This window comes from Sphaerodactylus townsendi, linkage group LG07 (genome assembly GCF_021028975.2).
Source record: "Sphaerodactylus townsendi isolate TG3544 linkage group LG07, MPM_Stown_v2.3, whole genome shotgun sequence".
Classification (NCBI taxonomy): Eukaryota; Metazoa; Chordata; class Lepidosauria; order Squamata; family Sphaerodactylidae; genus Sphaerodactylus; species Sphaerodactylus townsendi.
The window spans coordinates 56,041,231-56,060,122 of record NC_059431.1 but is presented as its reverse complement, the minus strand read 5'-3'; the positions used below and the strand labels follow the sequence as shown (position 1 = coordinate 56,060,122).

The 18,892-nt window shown below is 39.8% G+C and overlaps 1 protein-coding gene across 2 annotated transcripts in view; it reads left to right on the top strand.

Annotated features, from left to right (window-relative positions):
- Window positions 1–16,595, top strand: part of PGGT1B (protein geranylgeranyltransferase type I subunit beta) — a 42,101-nt gene extending 25,506 nt beyond the window's left edge. Inside the window, exons 6-10 of one of the 2 annotated variants that reach the window (XM_048503649.1) lie at window positions 3,974–4,019; window positions 7,571–7,755; window positions 8,369–8,477; window positions 10,492–10,551; window positions 15,940–16,076. In XM_048503649.1, the coding sequence (XP_048359606.1) occupies window positions 3,974–4,019; window positions 7,571–7,755; window positions 8,369–8,477; window positions 10,492–10,517 (366 nt within the window). In that variant the 3' untranslated portion in view covers window positions 10,518–10,551; window positions 15,940–16,076. Of the gene's footprint in view, window positions 1–3,973; window positions 4,020–7,570; window positions 7,756–8,368; window positions 8,478–10,491; window positions 10,552–15,939 lie in introns of both variants that reach the window. The other variant, XM_048503648.1, reaches the window with a different exon arrangement.
- Window positions 16,596–18,892: the final 2,297 nt, after the last annotated feature.

Below are 18,892 nucleotides of genomic sequence, written 5' to 3'. Positions count from 1 at the left end.
ATAACTCAGTCCTTATACTTTGTAATTTGCTCACACTTAGAGCCATTTTTTAAATTGAAGAAGATCAAAAATAGGTGATGGGGAGCATTTGGATTGTCAACCCCATGGGTGCTGCCAGTTTGCTGGAGGAGAAGTGGTAGATAGGGGTAAATGTTTAATCATTTTCCAATTCACTATTTTTTCCCCATTGTAATCTCTCTCTCTACCTAGATCAATTCTCTTCCAACTAAACATTCAAAATACAATTTCTAGGCCAGTGAAGAAAAGGGTCAAAAGGAAGAAGTATGAAGCAGGGAAGGGCTAAACAACCCCTTCAAGCTGTCTCTTCCCTGTGGATTGCTCATTGCCACATTTTCATGTGTCAGTAGCACTTAACAGGGTTAGAGATCCTGTTTACCACTGAACCTACCAAATCCACTGGCCCAGATTGCATTCACCCAAGAGTTCTAAAAGAGCTCAAGCATGAAATTGCTGATCTTCTCACTTTAATATGCAACTTATCCCTGAAATCAGGCTCCATCCCTGAAGACTGGAAGATGGCCCATGTCACACCAATCTTTAAGAAAGGATCTAGGGGGGACCCGGGAAATTACAGGCCAGTCAGTTTGATATCTGTTCCTGGTAAATTAGTAGAATCTATCATTAAAGATAAAATTATTAAACATGTAGAAAAGCAAGACCTGCTGAGAAAGAGTCAGCATGGCTTTTGCAGAGGCAAATCCTGTCTTACAAACTTACTAGAGTTCTTTGAGGGTGTAAACAGGCATGTGAATAAGGGGGAACCAGTGAACGTTGTCTATTTGGATTTCCAAAAGGCTTTTGACAAAGTTCCTCACCAGAGACTATTGAGAAAACTCAGCAATGAAGGAATAAAAGGGGAAGTCCTCCTATGGATTAAAAACTGGTTGAGGAACAGGAAGCAAAGAGTAAATGGGAAATTCTCACAATGGAGAGATGTAAGGAGTGGTGTCCCCCAAGGATCCGTTTTGGGACCAGTGCTCTTTAACCTATTCATAAATGACCTGGAAGTAGGGGGGGGTAGCGTGGTGGCCAAGTTTGCAGATGATACCAAATTATGTAGGGTGGTGAGAACCACAAAGGATTGCGAAGAGCTCCAAGCGGACCTTGATAAATTAGGTGAGTGGGCTAAGAAATGGCAAATGCAGTTCAATGTAGCAAAATGTAAAGTGATGCACATAGGGGTAAAAAATCCAAACTTCACATACACGCTACAGGGGTCAGTGCTATCAGTCACAGACCAGGAAAGGGATTTGGGCATCTAAGTTGATAGTTCCATGGGAATGTCAACTCAATGCATGGCAGGTGTGAAAAAGGCAAACTCTATGCTGGGGATCATTAGGAAAGGAATTGAGAATAAAACTGCAAGGATTGTCATGCCCTTATATAAAGCAGTGGTGCGACCGCACTTGGAGTACTGTGTTCAGTTCTGGTCGCCACATCTCAAAAAGGACATCGGAGAAATAGAAAAAGTGCAGAGAAAGGCAACGAGGATGATTGAGGGACTGGAACACCTTCCTTATGAAGAGAGGCTGCAGCGTTTGGGACTCTTTAGTTTGGAGAGGAGACGTCTGAGGGGGGATATGATCGAAGTCTATAAAATTATGCATGGGGTAGAAAATGTTGACAGAGAGAAATTTTTCTCTCTTTCTCACAATACTAGAACCAGGGGGCAACCATTGAAAATGCTGGTGGGAAGAATTAGGACTAATAAAAGGAAACACTTCTTCACGCAATGTGTGATTGGTGTTTGGAATATGCTGCCACAGGAGGTGGTGATGGCCACTAACCTGGATAGCTTTAAAAAGGGCTTGGACAGATTTATGGAGGAGAAGTCAATCTATGGCTACCAATCTTGATCCTCTTTGATCTGAGGTTGCAAATGCCTTAACAGTCCAGGTGCTCGGGAGCAACAGCCGCAGAAGGCCATTGCGTTCACATCCTGCATGTGAGCTCCGAAAGGCACCTGGTGGGCCACTGCGAGTAGCAGAGAGCTGGACTAGATGGACTCTGGTCTGATCCAGCTGGCTTGTTCTTATGTTCTTATGAACCTCTCATTCCATCTTGACTTGTCTTGTACAGTAAAGCTCCATCTGTCTCCCAGTACAGTAGATTAGAATGTATAGTTGGATGCCTTTGTTAGACTTTTCATTCATGTCTTATGTATGCAGTAGTAATTTTTATGCTGAGATCCAGTGAGAAACTTGAACATATTTATAATAGCGATATTTGAGATCTCTCAGCTCCTAATACTTCAGTGGAAATTTACTCAATACTAACTTATTTACATTTCCCTATTAATTCCTGAGGAAGTCCAATAGATGTTGAATTCAGTTGTTGTAGTAATATTGTTATTATACTATTATTCCTTATAGGAGATGCCTTGAAGCCCTGCAGCCAGAGCTTTTCGCAGCATAGGGCAGTGCAAATAATGGAAAATGAGAGATATTCTGTTCAGAGATATGTTTTTGAATATCTGTGGAGTTTGTATCTCATTATAATGCAGACTAAATATAGAACTGATGCAAATGATTGTGTTAGTCTTTCTACAATTCTGGGTTGTTCTGTTATGCCTCTTTATTACAGGCAAAATGCATTTCATTGTTGAGAAGCTGTTACTAAACAAAGATGTGGTTTTATTTCTCTATACTTACATCGCTATTTTGCAAGAAAATGAGGCTTGTCAGAACTTTCCTTGGTTGCGCAAATTGCCATACTAGGGAAGTTCATGTAATTTATTTATTTATTTATTTATTAAACTTTTATACCGCCCCATCCTCTAGGGGCTCTGGGCGGTGTATGTTATGCAGCAGCAATTCTGCCAAATCAGTAAATGCATAGTGTTGTAGCACTCAGAGTCAACCACTGCAGAGTTAAAATTCGCTAGACTTTAGGTCATCCCAAAAAATGCTCATCAGGACTCTTTAAAACATCCTTCCTAAACAGCCTGTCCTGATTACTGCAAATCTAATGGGCATGGCAATTAAGAACCCTTTGTGAAGTCTTAAATTCTTACCCAGTTGTGGTGCAAAATGAATCTTGTTCTGCTTGACTTTTTTCTCTGTGATTTTGTCCCTCTTGATAAAAGCATTTTATATACCCCCAAAGTGCTGCTAGTTCCTTACCATGAGTCTTGAAGATAGATGTGCTGAGTTCAGTAAACAAGTCCAGTTCAGCATATCTTGTCAAAACTTTCCTCAGCAGTACAAACTGGCATACTGGAGAAGTTCATGTTGTTTGGTTAGGCAACAACTGATGTTTCTTCTTTGTCTGCTGAATCCTTAGAATGTTGTTCTGCTTAGAATCAGGATTGCCTAACTAGTATGAAGTAAGTTGTTAACTCATGAGTTCTCAGACTTACTTGCTGTGATAAGTTCCACCATTTTAAAACGCTTGCTGCATTGCTAGCCAGCTACTCAGGCCTCATCTATGCCTTCTACAAGATACAGAAATAAATACTATCCTATTGATTTATGGAACTCTTGGGTTTGAGTGTTGACCCACTTCCTCTTTGTGAATGGCCATATTCTAAGTATTCTTTTTTAGCTTTTCTCATATTATTTTCATGTAACTCATGAGTCAGAATTCTTAAGTCATTCATGTGTGACTTCATTGATCATAGATCTTCCTGGGCTGGGAATGTTATATAAAATGGGTGTGAACAGTGATGAGAAGAACCACAAGGGGTGTCAGAAAGCCACATGTGGCTCCCACACCACTGAATGTGTATCACTGATATAAAGCACAAAGTAATTATGAGATTGAAGTTGATTTGCTTTCTACATCTGAAATTCACTCTCAATCTTTGAATTGTTGTAATCCACAAGGCAACTTTTATAATTTAAAGTGGAATCAACTTTGGGCAGAAATTACTGAGCATGATTGGAAGCTTACTCAAACAAAGCTTGTGTTAAAAGTTCGTGTGAATAATTGCTTTTTGGCTTTTGTTTTTCAGTCCTATGATAATGGGCTTGCACAAGGAGCTGGACTTGAATCTCATGGTAAGTTCATTAGTGTGAATATCAACGTCTTTACAACAGTAGAATAATTTCTGCATCAGGATTGCAAAGAGAATGTATATTTTGAGCAGTTCTAATGTTGAATTTTTGTAATCTGCAGAGACTCGCTCTTGTGACAACAATAGCTACATTACTCACGTGTCACTGACATGTTCTATCCTGTTTGGGGTCATTACATTGTATTTTTTCCTGCCTGTCAGATCTGTAGTCTGCCACATGTAGATGTAGTTGGAACCCAAAACTTGTAGGTATGATAAACATGCAACAATAATGTAAGATTGGTAGAACATTCTTAACTGGTTTAGGGTATGTATCTGAATTAATTTTAATCAGCATTAAATGGTTAGATATAATTATGAATCCAGATTGAGAGGCAAAGGGAAAACTTCTGCATGTTTGGGAGGTGGAAGCACGTGACTTTGGGACTTGATCCACTAAACGCCAAGTATTTCTGAGTAGTATATTTTTACCCACCCTTCCTCTAAAAAGCTCAGAGTGATATATATGGATTTCCTTTCCCCATATTAGCCTCACAAACAGCCCTGTGAAGTAGATTAGACGCTGTGTGGCTGCCCCTAGGTTGCCCAGTGAACTTCATGGCAGTGTAAAAATGTTAACCCAAGTGTCCCAATATAACACTCACTCCCTGCTACACTACAGTGACTTTTTATATCTACATTGGGTGTTATACTGTAGCAAATGTTACAGTCCTAGAAGTGGTAGCGTGGAAGGTGGGAAGAAAGGTTGCAGTATCTTTGTTTTCTTTGGCTGAGGCTTGCTTCCAAGCTGGAGCAAGAAAATGATTGTTGTTCTTGCAGCTTAATTATTGTAATGAAGTCTGGTGTGTTTTTGTTAACTATTTTCTGTGGTCATTCATATGCAGACAAATAGTGTCAGCTAACTAGCTAAAAGGCCATAGAGAGCTAGCGTGGTGTAGTGGTTAAGAGTAACAGACTCTAATCTGCAGAACTGGGTTTGATTCCCCACTCCTCCACATGACCGTCAGATTCTTACCTGGTGAACCAGGTTTGTTTTCCCACACATGAAGCTTGCTGGGGGTCCTTGGCTAGTCGCAGTTCTCGTCAAACTCTCTCAGCCTCACGTACTTCAAACTCTATCAGCCCCACGTACCTCAAGGTATCTGTTCTGAAGAAGGGAAGGCAGCCGTAAGCTACTTTGAGACTCCTTACTGGAGAGAAAAGCGGGGTATAAAAACCATTTTTTCTTCTAACATATTTGAGCTTAAAAAATGAGGCCAAGGCAAGTGCAAAATAGGTAAAAGTATAATTTGTTACTAAGATAAAAATTCCCTTTGCATTTCATCCAAGAGGCCTCTTCAGGGAATCTTTAAATATATAATTATATTACCGAGTTTATTAAAATAGTTATTGTATTAAAATTATACAAGTAAATAAAACATTAAATTTAGTCAGAATGCAGGTTGTACAAAATACAAAACTGGAATATCATCAGCTTCTGTAAAAAAGAGATATTGCATCAACTAGACCAGTGGTGACGAACCTATGGCACGGGTGCCAGAGGTGGCACTCAGAGTCCTCTCTGTGGGCACTCGTACCCAGAGTTTGTCATGTGGGGGGGGGGGCACAAAATTCCCCCCCTCACAAACACATCTAGGCTGGCCTGGGTCACTGGACATGACATGCACGCACCATGGGAAGCAGGAAGGACTCAACTGGCGGGCCTGGTGCCTGTGCTTCGGGTGGCTGCTACCTGAGGCAGGACAGAGACAGAGGAGGTGGAGATGCTGGAGAGGCACAGAGCAAGGAGTTGAACAAACAAAACGTGCCTTTCCAAACACTGGGGAAAACTCAGACCCAAGTTTTTTGCCGATTGCCTGGGCAGATCAAGTCTAGGGAGGAGGAACCGAGATGAATTTAGGAATTTTTTAAAGGTCTTTGCTAGAACTGCTTTTATTTTTCTGTTCCTGTTGCATTTTTGTGGGAAGTCAAGTGCTATGATGACATGTGAAGGAAAAACCACAGATCAGATGGCTGCTCCACCAATTTAGCTTTCCTGAAGTTATCCCACCCCTGGCACAGCATTCTTGCTTAGGATTGCCTTCCTTGACTGCCTTTTTACTTCTACTTTGTGGTGGTGGGGTTATTGGGTTTCGGACAGCTAAAGTTTTACTTCCCTCTTCCCCCACACCCCTCCCTCTTCCCTTCAGGGAGATTATTTGTATTAAACCTAAGACCTAGTTTTGGGGAAGCAGTGTAGGTAACCCTGTTAAGCGCTGTTAAACCCCACTAATTTTCATGGGAAGAACTAAAGTGCGATCCTTTACCTGGGAGTAAGCTCGGTTGCTGGCAATGGGGCTTGCTTCACAGATAAACTCCCTCTAAGTGCATTGATTCACCGGAATTCGAAGCGTTGCATGAATTTGCCTCCAAAGACCAAACCATGACTACCACCAAAGCTTACTCTTGAGTAACCACAGCTTGGAGCTGTAGCCGGCCATTTTTTCTAAGGCGAACCATCGGTATTCAGGTTAAATTGCTGTGTTGGCTTTTTTTCAATAAATAAGTGGGTTTTGGGTTGCAGTTTGGGCACTTGGTCTCGTAAAGGTTCGTCATCACTGAACTAGACATCTTGTTGAGGCTCACCCATCCTGGGGAGAAGGGGAGAGAGGAGGAGTGGACCTGTCATTTGGTCATGGCCCACACATCCTTTGGGGAGGGAGGGGGCCCATCATCTGGTCGTGGCCCACCCACCCTGGAGGAAAGGGTAAGGAGGAAAGTGCGGGGGGAGGGAATCCATCATCTGTTTGAGGCTCATCCTGGGCAGAAAGGGGGTGGATTTATAGCAGGGTCCTTCCACTGGCAACTTGCAACTGAATTTATACTGAACAGGTTGGTAACATTCATTTAGGCTCAAATAAGATTCTTTAAATTTGAGCCAAAACAGTTTTATCTCTCATGTACGAGGACTTTTTTTTTGTCCTCTGGGCAATTTCAAGGACAAATAAGTTTTAGCAGTTTTGTATTTTGTATATGGTACAATCTGTATTCTGACTTTATATAGTGTTTTATTTTCTTGTATAATTTTACCTAAATAACTATTTTATAAACTTTATAGTGTAATTACGTATTATATGTTGCAGATTTCCTGAAGAAACCTCTTGAACAAAACACATAGGGAATTGTTATCTGAGTAACAAATTACATTTTTACCTATTTTGCTTCATCTGACTTAGCCTTATTTTTATCTCCTGTGACAGGTGTAGCCCTTTTATTTCTCCTTAGTAACACATTTGAGCAGTTTCCCGGCCCTTCTGCTTAAACATTAAACTGTGTTGCCCAGCCATCTGTTTTTTGTTTCATGTTGGCCTTTTTGGCCAACTGAATGGCATTATAGGACTGCATTGCAAATTTCAGATTGCCCTATACTTCTTGGAACTAGTTTAATATATTGAGTTTTGTGTACTGTGTTTTGTATTCACTAGGGTTTTATATACTGTTCAGATTGAGCCTCATTAGAAACTCTGTGTAGACTACAAAACTTGAATCTTACAGGGGGCTCCACTTTTTGTGGTATTGCATCACTGTGCCTGATGGGTAAACTGGAAGAAGTTTTCTCTGAGAGAGAACTTGACAGGATAAGAAGATGGTGCATCATGAGGCAGCAAAATGGCTATCATGGCCGACCGAATAAGCCTGTAGACACCTGCTATTCATTTTGGGTGGGAGCAACTCTTAAGGTAATACAAAAGTAGAAATAAATTGCTAAAATCATAGTAGCATTTGTTTTCCAATTGCATACTTCGTTGTTATTTCATGTAGATCTGACATGCTACTTTGTCATTTTATAATTCTAGTCATATTTTTCTTCAAATTTTAGACTGCTTTTCCACATTCAAAGCAAGTTAACAACAAATCTGAAGTTCATAATGAGTAATCCAATAAGAGTAATAAATGTTTAATTAAATAATCTACATATGCATAAAGATTAAAATAATTATGTATTAGTTAAGGAAAATAAAATCTTAAAATTCCTCTGAGAACAAAAGTGATATGTGATCATTATCTTTTGGGAAATGTAGTTCTAGAAAATGGGCTGCCCCAGAGACAGACTGCAGTATCACTGCCTCAATTGTAAACAGTTGTGTTGAAGGCATCATCTACAGACCCTCATTTTTCCTGTCTAAGACAATAGGCATGTGTATCTGGAATTATTCTCATAGTGCTCTCCTTTTCTTCTGAGAGGTCAAGGTATAAAATACATTGAAGTGATGCTCTGCTTCACTGCTAATACCAATAAAGTTTGATAATACTTTTATGGGATTTTTTAAAAAAAATTTGCTTCTCTTTCAGCTTTTGAAAATATTTCAGTATACAAACTATGAAAAGAACAGGAATTACATATTATCAACTCAAGATCGCCTCGTTGGTGGATTTGCTAAATGGCCAGACAGTCATCCAGGTAAATGGGGGCACGGGGGGGGGGGTGGTGGTGGTGGTGTCCAAATACGTTAAAAAATGAGAAAATAGATTCCTGCTTTTGACAGGTGCAAGAAGAAGGTTTCTGTACGATATTCATGAGCTCTCAGCAGTGCTAATCCTTAACTGGCGAATATGTGGTTTTGGTTTATCAGACAATGCTAGTGCAACACTAGTTTGCATGGTAAGCTGCAGAAGCAGAGTTGCTAAAAGGTGAGTGTGAGAGCTGGATATGGAGTCCAAGGAAACAGTGGATTGGCCAGATTTGAGAATTGTAACAGATTACTGTGACTAATGAAAACCCAAGCAGATTTTTGAAGAGTTCCAAAAAGGCTCTTACAATCTTTGTGAAATGATGAGAAAGTGGAACATAGATTTAATACAAGTAAATCAAGTGTGACTTCAGTTTCACTTATGCTGCTCAGTCTCCAGCAAAAGAATCTTGGAGGTTGTGATGGATCTGTCAAAGCTTGTTAGACACAATGGTAAAATGGAGCTTCTGTGAATAAAATACCTGTTTCTGGGGGCAGTCATGGGAGGAATTGTTGTCTTCCGCTGCTCTGTGTTTCCTGTGGAAGCATCTGGCTGTGCATTATTGGAAACCATAATCTGGACCATATAACCCAAAAGTACAATCCAGCAGGACTACTGTAACAGATAATAAAAGCCGTGTTAGTACAGTGTACTACAGTATTAATAGTTGTACCCATTGTTCTAGCTTCTGCTTAATCTTGCAGTTTTCAAAAATTAAAGGTCAGTGGACTCTTTGCGCTTCCAGAAGATACAAAATATACTTTACATGAAGACAGTTTTTTGGGAGAGGACAGTAACTCAGGGTCAAACTTCATGCTACAACATACATGAATCCATTTAAAAATGTTGTGAGACCCCAATTCAGGTAAGACTGAGATGCTGAAGGGCTTTAAAGCATAACCAGCATCTTGGGGAATCCCACTTCCCCATCCCATTTTCCAGAATAGCTGTACATGCAAACACTATGGAGCCCCAATGAGGCAAGTGCCCCCATCAGCACTATTTTGTTTCAAGAAAATAGCATGGAATAAGGAGGTGAGGAGCCCCTCCAACCACTGCTCCATTGTCCTGATCTGAACTTATCTAACTATGATAAGGCTTTGTTGTATGTTGTATGTTGTAATGTATAGTTTGGTTGTCAGTGAGGCTGTTCTGGCAAATTACCATTTTTTTATTTATAGATATGTTTATGGACTGTATGGAGTGTAGAGTACCATATATTGCTGTCAGAACAAAGGCACCCTTTTTTCCTTCTTAAACTTAATAATTTGCTTTATCCCCCTCCCTCCCTCACTCACTCTCTCTCTCACACACACACATAGAGCACGCACACTGTGGAAACAGTTTATGAAAGGTTTCAACAGTACTTGAACAGTACCAAAGTTTTGGCAATTAGGTGAAGATTTGAATCTGCTAAATCTGAAGATTAATTGTCTACTTTGATTTTTACTGGATAGGAGTACATTGTGTTCCTTTTCAATTGAAGTATCTGGAATGCCCTTGAACAGCTTTCAAAACTCCAATTAATTAGAAAAAAAAGAAAGAGAGCCTTCCAGAAATGGAGTGTTGGATGTTCCTTCTCAGTGTTCAGAGTGTTTAGGTTTTTCTCTGAATGCTGTTAAATATCTGTTTAGAATTTCTGGTGTTCAGATATTCTCAAAGTGAGATACATTTTTCCTGACTCTGGATTGCACATTTTGATATTCCTGTGCATTGTGGTTGATATCTGAAGGCAAATGAGACCTCTTTTACATGTAGCTGAACATACTGAATGCAAGACTGGGTGCACTTCTTAAGATCTCTATGACACACCTTTACAAGGTTTGTGTTAGTGGAAAAGATTTTTTTTGCAGGACTTACTATGTGTCAGAACTTAACTCTGGCATGTGGTTTTACTTGCTAGAGGTGAGCCCTGTAGCCTCTAAAGTCTATTAATTTATCTGTGTTGATTTCTCCTACTATAGAAGGACATTCTACCAGGTCCAGGTAGCATCTTTTCCAGACTTCTGCTATTCTACAGGAAGGTAGGATAGAATAAGTTAACTTAAGATAGTTTTCAGAGTTAGAACAATAGCAGTAGCCAGTTTCATCTCTGTTTCAGCCAGTGTTTTTTGGTGTCCTGCTCTGAACCAGTATCTTCTGTAGAGGATACTGCCTCAGTTAAAGATGCATGCAGTCTAGATTAATGATGTATCTTACTTCGTTGAGTAATTACCATAGCCTCCTTAGGTAGCGGAACTTCTGAATCAGAGGGCATACTTTCCTAGATTCAGTCTGTTGTATTCCTAGTACATAATGCTGATGACTTGTAAAACATAACTGTCTTTATGATCTGATTGAGGGACATTGGACTGGATCCCAAGATACTCTTCTATCTGTAACACTGGCAGAGGAGATGGGGTGATGTTTGCCAGCCCTTCCCCCTCATTTTGCCTTCCTTCCGGTACTGTTAAGGGAGTTCCCCACCTTAAGAATTTCAGGGGTCTCAGTGGACTACACTGGGTAGAAGGTAGATGGAAAAATCCAGTTCCACTTGTGAGACTTTATATCCTACCCATTAATAACTGTACACTCTCCTTTGTAATCTGTAGAATTAGTTAGAATCTCCACAGAAATATATGTTGCTTTTTTTGTTTTGAATCATCTGGGCATATTCCATGTTGATTTACTTGGCTTTAAGTACTGATACCTCTATTTCAAGACTCTTGGTAAATCTTTATTTATACATTTGTTTGGGTTTGGACTCACTCAAATAAGAAAGCAGTAGGAAATGTCCAAAGCAGGGTCTCTGCTTTGAGAAAACATTGCTATAACAAAGACAACCTTCAGTTATCTGAATCTTTGCCAAGGTTATTAAGTAGTTGCTATATGGATTCCATACATATGTAAACTTTAGACCCCTAAATTTTTCAGATTAAATTTCTGAGAGCCATATTTGTGGCTCCCCACTATGTTCCTAATGCAGTTTTGTATCTAGAAGTGTGATTAATTCCTGGATGTTTGTGCATGGATTCACAAGATCAATTACTGGCTGAAGCTTGTTTCTTGCACTTCTGATGCTAACAGACACCTTTCTGTCAAAATGGAAAAGGCTTCATTCAGTGAACTTACAATCCTTTGGATCCTAATATTTTAATAGTCTTGGGTTATTCCAAAGCCAAATAGAGCAAAGGATTTGGAATCCCCAATGTCAATGCACTTTAAGTTCTGCAAAATAACATAACTTTAGGAACAAAAATGTGTGTTATCACACTTTCTAGGTAATTTATTGATTCCCAAACAGGGAAGCTTGCACTCTGGCCCATCTCAGTGTTCTTCCATATTGAAGTGCTTGGGTATAATGCTGTTGCATTGCCTCTTCTATAATGAGCTTAGGTTAATATTTATTATACCTATTCTAAAAAAAAACACCCCATGAGGATGGAAGGAATGGTATACCTCCTTTCTTCTTGCAGACTTTGAATCCGAAACCTCAGAGTTCTCAGGTTTTGTACAGCTGCCAAATCTACTGAGTTATAGTGTTGATTCCGTGACACATATTTTCTCCTTAATATATTTTTCAGTTTATTCTGCTGATCTGTGATTGTAATAAATAAATGATTGGAGAAAAATTTGAAGAATTATAGATTTAATTTTTTGTCTTTTCTAATACTATCCAGAAAACATTTTTTTCTAACTGGCTAAAACCTTTGAGAACATGTTTAATGGCTGGAAGTTACTGTTGCACTTGGCTAACTGTGCAATCAAAAGGGGCAAATGGAGTTTTGGAAGCGGCACGGAGTTGCATTGATGTGGATGCCCACCAGTGGTGGGATTCAGTGTGGTTTGCACCACTTCAGCAGAACCGGTTGTTAAAATGGTGCCTGTAAACAACGTTAAATTTTTTGAATCCCACCACTGGAACTAGTTGTTAAATTATTTGATCCCACCACTGGAACCAGTTGTTAAATTATTTGAATCCCACCACTGGTGCCCACTCCACCAGCAGGATCTTTGGTGATGGGCAGGAAATAACTGTACAGGAAATAAATTAGGGGCAAATATGCTGATGAAGAAGAAGAGGAAGAAGAGGAGGAGGAAGAAGAAGAAGAAGAAGAAGAAGAAGAAGAAGAAGAAGAATTGGATTTATATCCCCCCTTTCTCTCCTGTAAGGAGACTCAAAGGGGCTAACAAACTCCTTTCCCTCCCCCCCCCCCGCACAACAAACACCCTGTGAGGTAGGTGGGGCTGAGAGAGCTACGAAGAACTGTGACTAGCCCAAGGTCACCCAGCTGGCGTGTGCTGGAGTGCACAAGCTAATCTGCACAGATAAGCCTCCACAGCTCAAGCGGCAGAGTGGGGAATCAAACCTGGTTCCTCCAGATTAGAGTACATCTGCTCTTAACCACTATGCCACTGCTGCTCCTGGGGCTATTAACCTGGTGGCAGGGCACCTCACAATGAAGTGGGCACCCAAACACCAAAGCAGTTGCTCGCCCGGCCCTCTATGTCCCAGGAACCTATACCGATATGGGTGGAGGTGTTTCTGTGGGCGGGTCCAACTTTAGTGCAAGTTTGGCCTGGAAGCACCCCCTTTAGCAGCTATGGACTTTCTCAGGAGAGAAAGGAGTTTATCCTTCTCCCGCAGCACCAGCACTGCCAATTTTCTCTTTGGAGTCAATTTAAAAGCCAGCAGTGATACAGGGATGATGTACTTATGTGTGATGCAAGGAAGGAAAATAAATGTAACTTGTTCATCAGCAAGTTAAATCCCATGTAGGTAAAGACCTAAGTGTTGTCTGAAGTAACTAATTCCACTTTCATTCTGCATGCTGTAGTTGCAAGTGGCCCTGGAGTTGCCATCTTTTTTTAACCTTGAAGATTTAATTGAAGCAAATAAAAATCAATGTATGGTTTAAGTTGGCAAAGTATAAAGTAGCTGACACAGACATCTGTATTGGTCTACTTACATCTTTACTATTCACACAGTTAGCTTAACTTAATCCTATTGCCAGTTGGTTTATAGGAGAGAATTTTGAATATGCTTACAAGGTTTCTGATATTGCTAGTAAGCTTGGGAGGTTCTGTATGCATGAGCTGTGATTGATATGTGTAAATTGGTTAGGTAGAAAAAACTTTATATGTCAAAAGTTTTCTGCTTATGTAGTGATGGGGGTTGGTTTGTGCTTTCAACAAGGCTCATGTTTGGCTAGAGTAAATTAAAGATTCCTGAAAAGTGTCTTGACTGCCAGATTGCATTGAACAGGAAGCTGCTTTGAAGCACTGGTAGGACTGAGAAGTAAAGCTTTATGGGACCTAACCTGGCTATTCTGTGCAGTTTGCTAGTGAACATCCATATATAAACAGCAAGTTGTAGGCTGGGTTATGGAAGGAGAAATTTTCATGTGCAGATGCATCTGGCCAGAAACAGTCACATTCAGAGAACTCTTATACTTTCTGAACACCACTGAAATGGGGTGGCAATCTAAGTACTTACACTGACCTTGGCAAAAATGCAGATTTTTAGCTGTGAGGACCAATGTCTGTATTTGCGTCAGAAGAAGAATATGAGGTTTATGTCAGGAATCTAAGGAAACAGGGAAACATTTATTAATCTTTTGGCACTGTGATTTTTCCCCTTTCCCCCCCTGTGAGCTTAACTACCTTTTCTGTGGTTTCAAGACCTGTGCTATGTGATGTGAGAGTAGGTGGTAGTTGTATGTTTTAGTCAACTGCTCCCCCTGAGAAGACTTAAAGGGGCACCTCCCTTAAGTTCCATAAAGCGTGAGTTCTTTTCTGAACCAAAAAAGGACGCAGTTCACCTAATTAAAATTATTTTCATTTATTCAAAAAGAATGCAGATTAATGACATCTGTAACTACACTCACAAATAATGAAGAGAAGAATGTGAAAAGCTGCTATGAATAATAATAGTATAGAGAAAGCTAGAATAGTCAAGTTCATACAATTCATAGTAGCGTCGCCTTCATTACATAGAAGCAAGCAGGAAAATAATACTTAGCCAGGAACAAAGAAGTTGATCTTGAAAAAAGGCATGAGATCAAGCAGCAAGACAAGCCAATAATCAAAGTAAAGATGGCTCCTAAATTACAATAATCTAAGCTTTATACTAAAGGCTAGGTATCACATGGCCTAGAACCTCCAGTCAAAAGGCCTCTACTAATTAGCGCAGCTGAAAGAATTTTAGGTTATGTTATCTATCGCAGGTGCCATGAGTCATAAGCTAACAAGTTAACATTGGAATTTGAGCTCCAATTATCTCTCCATGGTCATCGTGGCCTTGAGCAGCTAGGCATCAGGAACTGCCAGCTGAACCTGATAAGGGATAGAGACAGAAAAACTCATTTTACTCTTACAAAAAATCCTTGGCAAAATGGCTGCTCTTATGTTAACGTCTGAAATTCAGCAAAGTACACATTTTTCACACATCCCTTAAGCTTTTTCTGCTAAGAGGTTGAAAATATATTTGCATGTTCTTCTGCAGGATTATGTGAGTTGAGTATTCTATCAGTATTTGAGGGGAAAAATTTAGTCTGGCAGAGACTTGGGGATTTGCCAGAGAGGCCATTAAATTATTTCCATTGTGAATTCAATAATTTATGCAAACATTTGCAAGTAAATTCAGGTGCTTTAATTTTTCCTCACTCCATTCTATGGATAGCTGGTAATTACAGTATCTTTTTTTTCTTGTTTCAGCAGTATAACAGAAAACAAAACAAATTTTATCACCTTATTTAGAAATAATTTAAATACTTGCCAACACAGAGTGAGACAGAAAGTTTGTAAAAAAAGAAAACATTGTACTTACTGTAATTAAAGCTAATGGTGTATAATATACTTTTGTATTAAAAATAAAAACTAAGAGACTTTATTAAGCGTGTAATTGTGACTTATAAAAAAGTTCTTCTGTGGTAAGGGAACTGACCCCCACGGGGGACTCTGGGGCTGGGGAAAGGTTGCTGATGTGGGTAGCGTAAAGAGCCTGACTTTCCCATCCCCATGGTTGTTGCCCTGGCTTGATTATCATCTTTCCCAAAGCATTACAGCAAAGCAGATGGGAAAATATCACAGGAAAGGCAGGGAAGACCCAGGACATTAATGGAAGCACCACAGTGCTGTGGAGTAGATGGGGGGAAAACCACTTTTCTACAACATCCAAGTCAGGGCTCAAGGCAAACAACCTCAGTACAGCTAGTTGTGGTGGGGTTTTTTTTGGCTGTGTGACCGTGGTCGGGTAGACCATGGCCACACAGCCCAGAAAACCCACCACAACCAGTTGAATCCGGCCGTGAAAGCTTTTGACAATACATTGAACCTCAGTACAAGTGATCAGATCCCTGATGATGGGAAAATGACCTAAATGATTGGTTTCTAATGTATAATACTCTCTGTTCTGGTTTCTCCTTTTCCAGATGCTCTGCATGCATACTTTGGGATCTGTGGCCTGTCATTAATGGATGAGTCTGGCATTCGTAAGGTTCACCCTGCCCTGAATGTAAGCACAAGAACCTCAGAACGCCTTCAGCACCTTCATCAGCTCTGGGCAGCCAAGGACTCTATACAGTGTTCAGATGAAGTGCACAGTGCCACATGACAGATTCAGACTCCAGTTGAGCTTGATAGCATATTTGTAGCTCAAGGTTAAAGCCATGTATAACCAATGTGCTCTTTTAAGTGCTGGAATCATACAATCAAATTCACATTACTGGCATCATTTTGACCACAGCTGGCCTTTAGCCAATTATTCTGGACTTGGATTGAGAAGACATTGCTTTCCCCTTCAAATACAGCAACATAATCTGTTCTTAAGAATCTCTTCAAGGCAGAATTACTAACTAGTTACATTATGTTACTTCAGACAGTGCAATGGCAAAGGGTAATAATAATGAAAAGGATATCCAAAATGTATTTACTTATTTTCATACTTAATCTTTTGAGTTTAATTGACACAGCCTTCGTATAAAGCCTTTTAAATTAAGTATGGATTGCTAAAAGGTGTCCTTTTAAAATAGATGGCAACTCTATAACCTTTGTAAAAAAGCATAAATTAAAATTATTTTATTCATTATATAGTAGACCAATGTTTATTTTGTTGGCATTTTAGTTGTTATAAACCAGCGGTTCCCAAACAGTGCTCCATGGAACATTTGGTGTTCCAAAAAGCATCTCCAAGTGCTTTACAAAGAGATTGGAATAAATGGGACAAGATCTCCAAATTGTGAATTTGTGCAGCCATGAACTGCATATAGGTACCGGTAAGTATTGGGTAGAAATTATTTAGCTCCTGCAGCATGCTGTGAAGCAGTGCAGATAATAAGTATTATAGACTGAAGTATATGTCATGCATCAGCTTGGTCAGCTTTGCCCACCTGCACTTTCTTTGTCCACAAGCTGACATGCGTCACAAGACTTGCAGAAGGCTCTAATGTCCTTTCCCATACTTGGCCAATAGTTTATTTCATGTACTCTGTCTCTTGTTTTGTTGATGCCTAAATGAGCAGCTATTTTTTTCCTCATGGGCTAGTTGTACTATTTGCAGCCCGTACTTTCTGGGAATTACCGGCTGCTTTCTTTTCTCCCAGAGTGCAGTACACTTTCTCTTCCTAGACACTCTGTTCAGTCTCTGCTTTATAATCATAAAGGTGCAGGGATTCTCCACAATCACTTCATCTAGTGAGTTCTCTGCTGCCTGCCACAGTTCTTTCAAATAATCATTCTGCCTCTTTTCTGCTAAAAACTGTTGCATGGATTCCTTGTACCAGCTGCTCACTGGGCTCAGCTTGTGATGTCTGAGGCTCTGCTGATACTGTCAGCCCTTCTGAAGACTGAGGCCTACTTATTACATTTGCTGTCTTAATCTGGTTTATCATTTCCTTGTAAAATAGGCACTCCTATGTCATCCCAGAAGTCTTCCCCAGAAGTCTTTGTACTTGATGGAAAATTACTGCCTGTTTTACTTCAAACTCAGCCCCACTAATCCCTAATACAACAGGGTTGGTCTGGCAAATACTGGTATTTTTGTACAGATGGAGTTTAATTAAAGTGTCTTCTACCCAAAGCCTACTACCAATTTCTCATAATTTATTTCTACAGCCTTCATATAATCTCTGTTTAGATGTTCTTTAACTTCCCAGACCTGCAAGACTTTGATTGGTCTCTCAGGCTGGCTTTCCTCATTTTGAACAGGGTTATTGGGTTGGTTTGACAGGATCTGCCTTTTTAATAAACTTGACAGATTTGGCAGTAGTTGGTGTTCTGGCTTTCTCTAATTTTGCACAATGGGATTTTATATGTCCCTCTTCTTGACAGTAATAACAAGTGATCCCTTCCTTTCTGCTTTTGGGGGAAAAGAGTTCCACCTTGCAGGGTTGGTTTCAGATGGATCAAACTTCCCTGAGGGGCCCCAAACTTTCTTTTCCTGCTGGGTATTGGTTATATGAATCCTTCCATGTTCCCTTCTATTTCATCAGGTAAAGTGGCACCTTGCTCCACTGTGTTCAGTTTTTTGTCCCTCGGGGACCCTGCTTATAGAACTATCCTAAACGTACCAGATTATTAACTTTGTCAACCCATATTATCGCCAAAAACTTAAAGGACATAGTTGAATGTATGCTGGATGGAAAAGCCACGGAACTAATAGGCACAGTTCCTTTATCAAATAACACAATCTCTTGATGAACTGGGGACTTAGTAGAGGACTTAAAAGCTAATTTCATGAATAAAATGCACTAAATTTTTGCTCAAATGGATAAATCACCGACTGTAGCCAGGTTGGCAATTTTAATAGTATTTGTGTGCTACCAGTACTTGGACTCTTTTCAAGAGAATCTGCTTGCAACACAATTGGCGTTGAAATTTTCAAATTAATAGATGCATTTTTCACAGTTGAGTGGCATTCCATTGGATAATTGCGTTGATGTATGCACAACAGTGCGAAAGCCATGACTAGAAAGACATCCAGTGTTATATCAAGAATAAAACAAAAAGTCAAGGAATGTAGCAGTAGCCACTGCACCCTCCACCGTTTTTCCCTTGCTGTGAAAAAAATGCCACCTTCCCTAAAAGAAGTCTTGGACAAAAGTGTGAATATAATTAATTTTATCAAATCATGACCCAAGAATAAAATGCTATTCAAAATGTTGTGTGATGACATGGGCAGTCTATGTACGTCTTCACACAGCAGTAAGGTGACTTTCTCATGGCAAAACTTTGACTCGACTCTTCAAAAGGAAAACTGAAATCAGAACCTTCCTGGTTGATGACAACTTTTCTTTGAGAGACTTGGTTGTGTGATGAGCGTTGGTTCATGAAATTGGCATATTTAGCAGACATTTTTTAAAAAGTTAATTACAAGGAAAAGCAGTA